Source organism: Suricata suricatta, chromosome 7, assembly GCF_006229205.1.
Source record: "Suricata suricatta isolate VVHF042 chromosome 7, meerkat_22Aug2017_6uvM2_HiC, whole genome shotgun sequence".
NCBI lineage: Eukaryota > Metazoa > Chordata > Mammalia > Carnivora > Herpestidae > Suricata > Suricata suricatta.
In genome coordinates, this window is record NC_043706.1 from 28,637,319 (window position 1) to 28,648,144 (window position 10,826).

The 10,826-nt window shown below is 49.0% G+C and overlaps 2 protein-coding genes across 6 annotated transcripts in view; one reads left to right on the top strand and one right to left on the bottom strand.

Annotated features, from left to right (window-relative positions):
* Positions 1 to 724: 724 nt before the first annotated feature.
* On the top strand, positions 725 to 5,270 carry TUBB (tubulin beta class I). The gene is made up of 4 exons (XM_029944010.1): positions 725 to 964; positions 2,361 to 2,469; positions 2,782 to 2,892; positions 3,188 to 5,270. The coding sequence occupies exons 1-4, from the start codon at positions 908 to 910 to the stop codon at positions 4,243 to 4,245; spliced, it is 1,335 nt and encodes a 444-aa protein (XP_029799870.1). The 5' UTR covers positions 725 to 907; the 3' UTR covers positions 4,246 to 5,270.
* Positions 5,271 to 6,165: 895 nt separating this feature from the next.
* Positions 6,166 to 10,826, bottom strand: part of FLOT1 (flotillin 1) — a 12,272-nt gene continuing 7,611 nt past the window's right edge. For all 5 annotated transcript variants that reach the window (XM_029944095.1, XM_029944092.1, XM_029944094.1 and 2 more), the window contains 5 exons: positions 8,601 to 8,782; positions 8,400 to 8,445; positions 8,144 to 8,281; positions 7,719 to 7,883; positions 6,166 to 6,611 (listed from right to left, as the gene is read on the bottom strand). In XM_029944095.1, coding sequence (XP_029799955.1) covers positions 6,582 to 6,611; positions 7,719 to 7,883; positions 8,144 to 8,281; positions 8,400 to 8,445; positions 8,601 to 8,782 — 561 coding nt within the window. In that variant the 3' untranslated portion in view covers positions 6,166 to 6,581. The remainder of the gene's footprint in view (positions 6,612 to 7,718; positions 7,884 to 8,143; positions 8,282 to 8,399; positions 8,446 to 8,600; positions 8,783 to 10,826) is intronic.

Consider the following 10,826-nt stretch of genomic DNA (forward strand, 5'->3'; position numbering starts at 1 on the left):
ACAGATCAAATACCAGTTTCTCTAAATCATTCAACGTATTCTTTGAACACACCCTCAGACAATTATTTCTCTTCTAAAAAGCCATTGCTGCAATTTTGTTTCTATTTCTAAACATTATCATTAGAAAATTCCAAAGACAGCAGAGAAGCAATACCCTCATTTTTCCTATCTGGGGGAAGAGCGGCTTATTGGAGCTCAAGGCTTGGGTCACGAAATGTTCAGCCGTTAAACAGAGCAGAGTGCCGCATTTCTCCCGTTTTCGCTGAGCTAAGCGGCCCTCTCTTCCCAAGAGCTACCGCAGAAGGGAGCGTTCAGGGCGTGCCCACTCCACCTTCCCCCGCCTGGCATCCCAAGGTTCCCAATTACTGTATCCCCGAAAACTATTCCCTCTTAGTAGGAAAACTCAGGCATGGGGGAAAGATCTTGCGCAAGATCATTTTTCATCAAAACAAAACAAAAAACCCAAACCAAAAATCCAGTATCCACCCATCCCTCCCTTCATTTTGCAGCGTGGACAACAATAGAGGACTACAACTCCCAGTAAGGCTTGCGTTCGTCCTTCCGAGCAGACACCAATGGGCGTCTCATACGTGACTGGCATCGACAAATCAGGGCCAATTTAGATAAGGCTTTGTCTCCAGACCGCGGCGCGGGGCGCGTTCTCCCGCCTCCCAGCCTGGGCGCATGCGCGCCCCGCCCTGCCCGCCTTCCCTCCTTTGCCCTCCCCTCTTCTTTCTCCCTCTCAGAACCTTCCTGCCGCTGTGTTCGGACCTCACTGCTTCAGGCTCCGTGACACGTCCCATCCTTCCAGCCTGCGACCAGCAGTATAGGAAAAAAAAAATTCCCTATCATTTTCTTGCCCCGTACACACCTTGAGGCGAGCAAAAAATTAAAATAAATTTTAACAATGAGGGAAATCGTGCACATCCAGGCCGGTCAGTGTGGCAACCAGATCGGTGCCAAGGTAAGGATTTTAACTCTCATTTAACTGTATTTCTTTTGGGATGGGAGAAATCCAGATAAATAATGAGGATTGGTTGTGGGACATACTTGCATTTCATCCATAATTGAGCTTTGCCCCCCCCCCCAAAGTTTTCAATACATAATAGACCTTTGTAGCTAGATTTTGCTTTTGAAAAATGGGAAATTATTCTTGGCTGACTTATTTTGGGGAAGCTATTAAGTACTTTTCGGGTTTGGGGGTGGGAAGACCGTGGTTCTGTAAGATTTTACTTGAAAGTGTTCTAACGGTCTGAGAACCAGGGAGGGAGGGAAGATGCGGAAACGGAGACAAAGCGAAGCGAGGTTTCCCCCATGTGCATCCCCCTTGGCTGGGTTTCGTCGGAGGGGAAAGGGAGAGGCTGGGCGGTGGCTGCGGAGTCAGGATCCTACTGTGGGCTGGGGGATGCGATGCGCCAGGGTGGGCTCGGCTGCGCGGTGCCCTTCCCAGAAGATAGGCATCTCGCGCGCCCGCTATCCCTTACGGGCGACCCTGTAGTTCTTGTGGATGGAAGACTAGTGGGTGCTGAATTAATTTTATTTTACCTCATCTCCCGGAAAGAGACCCTTTTAGGGCGTGAGCAGATATCGGTAAGAGGGCGGGAGAGTCCTTTTCTCTAAAGGGTCCCTCAGAAATAACCAGGGGAAGAAAGGAAGAGAATCTGTACTTAAAGCGAGGGATTAAAAGCTAGCAAAGGAATAAAATACCGAGGCCAATGCAGAGTTGCGGGGGGGGGGATTTTTTTTTTTCTTTTTTTTTTTCTGTGCGCGGTTACAGTGTAGCGGGGGGGGGGAGGGGAAGGGCGGAGAGGAAGTGCTTCTGCTACGTTGTAGCAGAAGGGCGGGGCCGGGCTCCCCTACCGCGCTGGGACAATGCAGCCCTGCTGGCCGGCTGGGGGCGCGCGAGCCAGAGATGAGCCCCGCCTCTTGCGCGCGGGATTTACGCCACGCCCACCCGCGACACCTCTTTTGTCAGTGGCCCTGCGGGCGCGAGCGCCTCAGTCTTGTGGAGTGAGGATGGTCGCCCGCGGCAGCAGCTTGTTTCTCTACCCTGGGCCCTTTACACGAGTCGGGGAAGTGCGCTTGTCCAGTCAGCTCTGCCGCCTCCATCCCCCTCTTCACACTCTCTCCCCACAATTTCCTGCTATCGCCGGTCATCCTCAGCCGCATCTCGTTTCACATCCCAAGCAGTGAAACCTGCAGGTGTCTAGTGGAAGGGTGTGGCAGGCAGATGGAGAGAATATGGGCCCTAGAACCGGGTTCACCACTGGGGTGTCTAGGATTAAAATGTGTGTGTGTGTAGGGAAGGGGGGGGGGGCTGCTAAGTAGCTGAGACCAGAGCTTTTGTTTTCCTTTGGCAGTTCTGGGAGGTAATCAGTGATGAACATGGCATTGACCCCACTGGAACCTATCACGGTGACAGTGACCTGCAACTGGACCGCATTTCCGTGTACTACAATGAAGCTACAGGTAAGGGCAGAAGCCCGGGAAGTTTGCATCCCATCTTCTCTTCCCACTTCTCTGAGGTCTTTTTTCCAGCCCTGGAGAACCCTTTACCACCTTCGGATGGATCAATCCTCCTTTTTGTTTTGTTTTGGGGTGGGTTTTTTGTTGTTGTTTTTTGTTTTTGTAGGAGACCTTAACTTGGACTTTCCCCGTGGGGCAAAAGATCGGCTCTTCTGCCCCCTGGTGGCAGAACTTGGAATCACAAGTTTGCGTCCTTCGTGGTCTCTTAGCCCCAATTTCTCGTCTGCCAGATTTTACTCTACTTCTCCCATATAGGTGGCAAATATGTTCCTCGTGCTATCTTGGTGGATCTAGAACCAGGGACCATGGACTCTGTTCGCTCAGGTCCTTTTGGGCAGATATTCAGACCAGACAACTTTGTTTTCGGTGAGTTATATGCATATTAGATTATGTGCTGTTTAGTTTACTAGAATGAAAGAAACAGAAAGAATTAGGAGATATTATAATACGGGAGAGCTTACCTGGGGCTATGTTCTGAAATCTCTAATGCAGGGTGTTTGTAGTGTCTACCCTAGGTTGTAAATAATGGGGGAGGGATATATCACAGGTGAGTGAGAAAGAAGACACATTCGTGGACATTATTCCGAAAGTTGAAGGTGGAAATCTGGCCCTTTATCTCTCACCCCTTACTAACCAAGATTGCCTCCTGACCTCCTTCCAGGTCAGTCTGGGGCAGGCAACAACTGGGCCAAGGGCCACTACACAGAGGGGGCTGAGCTGGTTGACTCAGTCCTGGACGTGGTGCGGAAGGAGGCTGAGAGCTGTGACTGCCTGCAGGGCTTCCAGCTGACCCACTCACTGGGTGGGGGCACAGGCTCTGGAATGGGCACCTTGCTCATCAGCAAGATCCGAGAAGAGTATCCCGACCGCATCATGAACACCTTCAGTGTGGTACCTTCACCCAAAGTGTCTGACACTGTGGTTGAGCCCTACAATGCCACCCTCTCCGTCCATCAGTTGGTAGAGAACACTGATGAGACCTATTGCATTGACAACGAGGCCCTTTACGACATCTGCTTCCGCACTCTCAAGCTGACCACACCAACCTATGGGGACCTGAACCACCTTGTCTCAGCCACCATGAGCGGCGTCACCACCTGCCTCCGCTTCCCTGGTCAGCTCAATGCAGACCTCCGCAAGCTGGCAGTTAACATGGTGCCCTTCCCACGTCTCCACTTCTTCATGCCTGGCTTTGCACCTCTGACCAGCCGTGGAAGCCAGCAGTATCGGGCCCTTACTGTGCCTGAACTCACCCAGCAGGTCTTCGATGCCAAGAACATGATGGCTGCCTGTGACCCCCGCCATGGCCGTTACCTCACTGTGGCTGCTGTGTTCCGCGGGCGGATGTCCATGAAGGAGGTAGATGAACAGATGCTCAATGTGCAAAACAAGAATAGCAGCTACTTTGTGGAGTGGATCCCCAACAATGTCAAGACGGCTGTCTGTGACATCCCACCCCGTGGCCTCAAGATGGCAGTCACCTTCATCGGAAATAGCACGGCCATACAGGAGCTCTTCAAACGCATCTCAGAGCAATTCACAGCCATGTTCCGGCGCAAAGCCTTCCTCCACTGGTATACAGGTGAGGGCATGGACGAGATGGAGTTCACTGAAGCTGAGAGCAACATGAACGACCTTGTCTCCGAGTACCAACAGTACCAGGACGCCACCGCAGAAGAAGAGGAAGATTTTGGCGAAGAGGCTGAAGAGGAGGCCTAAGGCAGAGCACCATCACCTCAGCCTTAGAGAAGGTTCCCTCAACCTTCTTCCTCAACTGCCCCTGTCCTCTTCCTCGGAATTTGCATTTTCTGCCTGTCTTTTTTTTTTTTTCCCCTTTTTTGGAGGGGGGTTCCTAGAACAGTGCCTGGCACATAATAGGCGCTCAATAAATATTTGTTGTTTGTTGAATGTCTCCTCTCTTCCACTTTGGGAAAACCTAGACTTCTACCATTCTGGGTAACCCGGTATTCCCTTTAGGTGTCTACTTTCATCTGTCCAGCTGATATTTCCCTTTGTTTAAAATAATTCTCCAAGAAGCTGCGTCTCATCAGATCCCATTTACAACTATGTGCTGACCCAGTAGATGGCCACCATCCTAAGCCCAGGTGGTAGCCCAAGAGAAAGGAAACCAACCTACCTCATAGCAGGTAGAGGTACCTATAAGGAAGGGGTAGGGTTTTCTATTCCAGAGCAGTTTGGGAGAAGGCTGTACAGGCTATTGAAGTCCAGGAATTTCCCTGTTCTCTCAGCTTCAGGGAAGGTGTTAACAGTATTATCTCTATTCTTATAATAGTCTCCTTCCAAGCTCTGTCCTGTTTCCTTTGTAGCAGTCTGCCCACTGTTGAGTGGGATCCTTCCCTCTTCTACATAACCTTCACATGTTGGATTCTTTTTCCCATGGTTGGAGAAGGAAACCAAAAGGGGGAAAAGGAACTAGCTTTGGTACAGAAGGCCTCTAGGAAGGCCTTCTCCATCCCCACTTTTTCTTAAAACCCAGCCCTGCCATGTAGAAGTTGTGTACTGCCAACTAAATATTTTGAGTCATTCCTCCAGAGAAGGCACAAGGAGAACCCTCCATCTTTTGGTAACATCTCATCTCTTTTTGCTATTCCCTTTGTCCACTTGCCCTTGGTTTTGTCCTGTCCTACACTTCAAATTTCTATTTTGTGTTGAACTTGCTTTTTTTCATATTGAAAAGATGACATTGCCCCAAGAGCCAAAAATAAATGAGAATTGAAAAGTTGCGAGATGTGTGCTCATTTAGGGAAACCTTACCAGTGGACACATACCCTGCTTCAGTTCAGTTCAGTTTCACATATACCTGCTTTCCATAAACTGCTAAGAATATCCTTATACTTAATTGACCTTCATTTCTTAACCCTGGTACCCAAACCACCCCACCACGCTCATTCCCAGTCTCAATTACTGGGATAGGCAAAGGCTCAGATACAGGACCTACGGACAAATAGGAAGCAAGATGAATGTTAGTGTGTAACTGATTCCCAGACCAGCAATCATCAACATCCTGTTGGAACTTAGTAGGGATAGATTCTCAGGACTGCTGGGATGTGCTGAACCAGAAACCAGTTGACTACAGCAATCTGTCAACAATAGTCCGGGAGAATCTGAAGAGTTGGAAGCTACTACTGTACCACTCCCAAAGTATAGCACATCCAGGGGGTTCTTGGGTTAAGGCAATGTGTCCTCTGTTTTCTGTTACCCTTTGGCATTTTCTCAGTTAACTCAAGGTAAGGATAACTAATGAGATATGCCACATCATGGTCTAAAGTAACTTACAGCTAATACCTACTCCATGCTTCTAAGTGCACTAAATAAGTCTCTGAGCTACCTTGGAAATTTAAATCAACATAATTTTTTCAGTAATTCTGGGGACTAGTGCAATTCTCCCCATTCCTCCATTTCAGCATGCTTTTATGCCTGTAGCCAACTTATGAAGGGGAAAAAATTGTGCAACTTTAACAGTATAAGGAACTTGCTTTTTCCCATTCTAAAAAAATTTTTAGAAAAGTTTTTGTAACGGTTTTTTATTTTTGAGACAGCATGATCAGGAGAGGGACAGAGAGAGGAAGACATGTAATCTGAAGCAGGCTCCAAGCTGTCAACAGAGAACCCAATGCAGGGCTTGAACCCACACCGCAAGATCATGACCTGAGCCGAAGTCATATGCTTAACTGGCTGAGCCACCCAGGCGTTCCAGTATTAATACTTTTTAACATCATTTGATTTGATGAAGTTGAGAACCTCCAGGCCATCCCTCAGTTTGGGTCAGGAAAATTCTAGACAATAGGCTGACACAGTTAAATAAGTTGGGTCAGGACCGGCATGGGAACCCTGGGGGGCTGATACTTTTGGCAGTGTAGGGTTGGGAAGGGGAGCAACCCTACTCCATGGCAAGGCACAGGCTATTTGGCAAGGAGATGATGGGTGGGACCCCAATGTCAAAAGACATGTTCAGGAAAGCCAGTTGTACATGCAGTATGGGGACCATTCTGGCAATGTGAGCCATGAGGCTAGGCATCAGCGAAGGTTGACACTCAAGCTGTTCGCAAAGGCTTGTGGTTAACCTGGTAAAAAGACAATGGTGATGATACTTGGGAACCAGGTACCCTATTCTCCCAGCTCCCCATTTGGATGAAGGCTGTAGGGAGGACATGTGTTTCCAGGAGTCTTAAGTTTTTTTTTTTTTTTCCTGCCACCCTACCTTATCCTCTTGTCAAGCAGTCCTTAGAACCAATGTACAGCAGCATCACTTGAAAACAAGTGGAGAGGGCCAGAGCCCTTTCACAGACCCTTTTCAGCTCTAATCTCTCAGTGCTTTCAATGCAGGCCTCAAGAAGGCTCCAAGGAGCCTACCTTGAAGAGCACTTCTATATATTAAGAAAAAAAAATTTTTTTGAAAGAGAAAGAGCAGGGGAGGGGTAGAGAAACAGAGGGAGAGAGAATCCCATGCGTGTTTTGCACTGTCAGCACAGAACCTGATGCAGGCTCGAACTCAAAACAGATCATGACCTGAGCTGAAATCAAGAGTTGTACAGTTAACCAACTGAGCCACCTAGGTACCTTATATATATATATATATATATATATATATATATGTGTGATCCCCTTATATAAAAGTATATACAATCCCCTTAGCAATTAAACAGAGTAGATACTATTATTAATATTAAGGTGAGGAAAGAGCTACAGGGAAGTAGAGAACTTGTCTAAGATCACAGCAGGCACTGGAGCTAGGATTCACCCCAGAACAGTCTGGTTCCAGAGCCTGCTTTCTGATCTCTACCATAAAATAAACACCAAGAAAAGCAGTAATATGCCTTGGAATTAACTGTCAACAGGCTGCAAATAGTTGCTTGTGCTAGTGGAGCCACCACAAGGCTCTGGAAGACATCCGGGGTTTGAAGCCTAGCTTCACCAGCTGTATGACAGAGGTTAAGTTCCTTAACATATTGGAAGTTATTTCTTTGTAAAATACTACATACCCAAAGAAAACTTTGATTAAAAAAAAAAAATTTGTGTAGAAGCTTAGCAATGTGCCTGGCACATAAAAAGCAAAAATGTCAGTGGCCCCCAAGCCTCTTTAGTGCTGGTCCCAACAGTAGGCCCGCTGCATCACATGCCCCAGGAACCCAGAAATTCTGTTCCACAGCTCCCACCCTAGAGACCCTCACCTGGGAGATGCTGACGCCTGTGAGTCTCTCCACACTTTCTGGCAAGCGGCTCAGTATGTCCAGTACTTCCCCGGTCACTTTGGCTGCTCCCATGGCCCCACCTCCACTGGACACCAGTGTGATCTTTTTGGCAGAGGTCAAGGGACCACTGATCTCCTCTGCCACCTGGTAGGTGAAATGCCCACTCAGCATCAGCACCTGTGGTCTGACCATACTGCTTCCTAAAACGCCTTACGCTGGGCTTCAAGATCCTTAATCTGTTTCACTTCATAAAGATCATCCTTCCTCACTTTGGTTGCTGGCTTATAATTCCCACCCCTAATTTGTGGTCTCCTAGCCTGGTTCTCCCCAAGTTCTCACCCCTCATTTCCCCCCACCCTATATTCCCTGGTTCTGTTCCTTTCCTGGTGCCCACACCTCCAGACCTGGGGCAGCTTCTCCAGCAGCATGTCCAGCTGAGCAGCCTCTTGGTACAGCTGGAATGCTTCCGCCTTCTTGGCCATCTGCTCGGCCTCCGCCCGGGCTCGAGCCCCTATGGCAAAGGCCTCAGCCTCACCACGCATCTGAGAAGGGTACAGGAAAGTTGTGGTACTGACGGCTATAGTTAAGGACAAGAAATGCCAGTCCAAAGAGCAATCCCCACTCCCTCCACAAGCTAGCAAGAGCCCCCTTTTGACTCACCCTCACAGATTCAGCTTCTGCCTCAGCCTGCATAATAAGCTGGGACCTGGATACAGAAGGGAAGTGGAAGGAGGGGCTGAGGAGGGGCAAAAGGCAGACCCCACTGGAGACAAAGCCTCCTGTAACATAGAACTCAGCTCTTCATCTGGGGGCATCCACAAGGTAAAGGATCCAGAACGGGGCCTGGGAGGGGACATTTACTTCTCTGCCTCAGCTAGGCGCTCCAGCTTATAGCGCTCGGCTTCCGCTGGCTTCCGAACTCGGGCCTCCAGCTCCTTCTCTCGGCGGGCGATCTCCTGTTCCTGCACTGCCACCTGCTGGGCCCGCTCCACCACCTGCACCTGTACTCGCTGCTCCTCGATCTGCTGCTTAGTCTTGGCCACCTGGGTAGAAGTGATGCTCAACATCAGGGTTGAAGGGCAAGTTCCCAGAAACCAGAGACAAGCCAGAGCTTCAGGGTGAGATATAAACATAGTAGGTACATGATGTCAGTCCTTGGTGAGTTAAGCCAGTTTGGCAAAGTCCATTTCCCATATGGATCCCAGTCACAGCTTGGAGGATGGCCTGATCCTCCTCAGAGCCAATATCAAGGGTAGGGCACTTTCTAGGCAGCCTTGGCATCTAGACCTGAGTAGAGCTGGGATCTCCCTCAGCCAGGCTAAGTGTCCCTCTGCTGAGATCCCATATTAGTCTATTTCTCCACAATGTCCATCTCTTGAATATGAGCACCTGGAGGGCTCTGGTGCACGGTGGCCCTCTTACACCTTTAGGGTCACTCAAATCCATATACCCTTTCCATCTGTACTGCTGTAAACTTCCTGCAAGCCACCCTCAACTCTAGCTCTACTGCCAATAGCCTCCTGTTGGCTTTGGTGGTGGTGGTGGGGATGTGTGTGTATGTATCGTTTTCATTTTTATTTTTCATATATGGTACAAATTCAAAAGAAAAAAAATGAACAATGATAAGCAAGGCTTCTATCCACTTATTTCCTCAAACCACCTTGTTCCTTTCCCCAGAAGCAACCATTGTGATCAGCTTTTATGTGTATTCTTCTCCCAGGGACAAAGCATCTACAAGAATGTGTACATATAGAATTCCTCTTACTTGGGCATATTTCATTTTCCTATTCTTTATAGAGTACAGAGATCAGAAGGCTCTTGCCAAGATGCTTCTTTGTTATCCCACTGCTTGGCTTAGCCATGTACCATCATCCCTGTGGGTCTTATCAATACCAGAGATGGTGCCCCTGCCTTTAATGTAGCCATCTGTTCACTCCAGAGAAGAGAGCTTCTGGATATGGCACCCCCTGTCCCCCCGTCCCGTCTTTGACCCTAAAATTCCAAATAGGTTCCAAACTGGACTAGTTGCTCTCTACCCCAGTGTGCAGGATCTCTCTGTGTTGGAATCCCTCCTGCGCCTTTTATTTAAAAGCCCACCTTCTGATGAAATAACCCCCAGCAGCTTCCTCGGAAAGAGTATGTGGGCAATAAGTTTTTTGAGATCTTGCTTTTCTGATACTTTTTCCCCCTACCTTTCTATTTGAATGACAATTAGATTCAGTACAGGTTACTATGTTAGAATTCATTTCCCCAAATTAAATAAATAAACTTTAAAAAAGGGTGGGGGTTGGGACACCCGGGTAGCTCAGTCAGTTAAGTGTCTGACTCTTGATTTTGGCTTAGGTCATGATCTCACCATTCGTGGGTTTGAGCCCCACACTGTGTCAGCTCAGCCTACTTGGGATTCTCTCTCTCTCTCTCTCTCTCTCTCTCTCTCTCTCTCTCTCTCTCTCTCTCTCTGCCCCTCCCTCATTCATGCTCCCTTGCTCTCAAAATAAATAAGTAAACTTTAGAATTCATTTTCAGCCCGCGAGGCGGGTGGCATCGTGGGCCGGCCGCGCGGATCCCTTTTCCCAGAGGGGGATGCGCGGTGGCGGTGGGTGGGAGGGTGAGACGGCCGCGTGGTGCCGCTGGTCCCTGTCCCGCTCCTGCGCTCCTGCCCTCCTTCCCCGGCGAGGCGGGCCGGGAAGGAGGGTTCAGGCCGGCCCACGGCCCTCGCGGCCCCCTTTTCCACCCCCCTCACTTAAAAAAAAAAATTCATTTTCCATCAAAATTTTGAAAGCATTTCTCCATGGTCTTCTAGTTTTTTGAGAAATCTGAAGTCATTTTGATGCCTGACCCTTTGAGATCTGTTCTTTCTCTGTGCAAGCTTTAAGATACTTTCTTTGGGGGCGCCTGGGTGGCTCAGTCGGTTGAGCGGCCGGCTTCGGCTCAGGTCAGATCTCACGTTCGTGGGTTCGAGCCCCGCGTCAGGCTCTGTGCTGACAGCTAGCTCAGAGCCTGGAGCCTGCTTCAGATTCTGTGTCTCCCTCTCTCTCTGCCCCTCCCCCTCTCATGCTCTGTCTCTCTCTGTATCAAAAATAAATA

Excerpts from the sequence above, each read along its gene's own strand:
- TUBB (XM_029944010.1), top strand. The coding sequence starts at position 908 with ATGAGGGAAATCGTGCACATCCAGGCCGGTCAGTGTGGCAACCAGATC. Across the intron at positions 2,470-2,781 it reads GTACTACAATGAAGCTACAG|GTGGCAAATATGTTCCTCGT; the intron begins GTAAGGGCAGAA and ends TCTCCCATATAG. Across the intron at positions 2,893-3,187 it reads ACCAGACAACTTTGTTTTCG|GTCAGTCTGGGGCAGGCAAC; the intron begins GTGAGTTATATG and ends ACCTCCTTCCAG.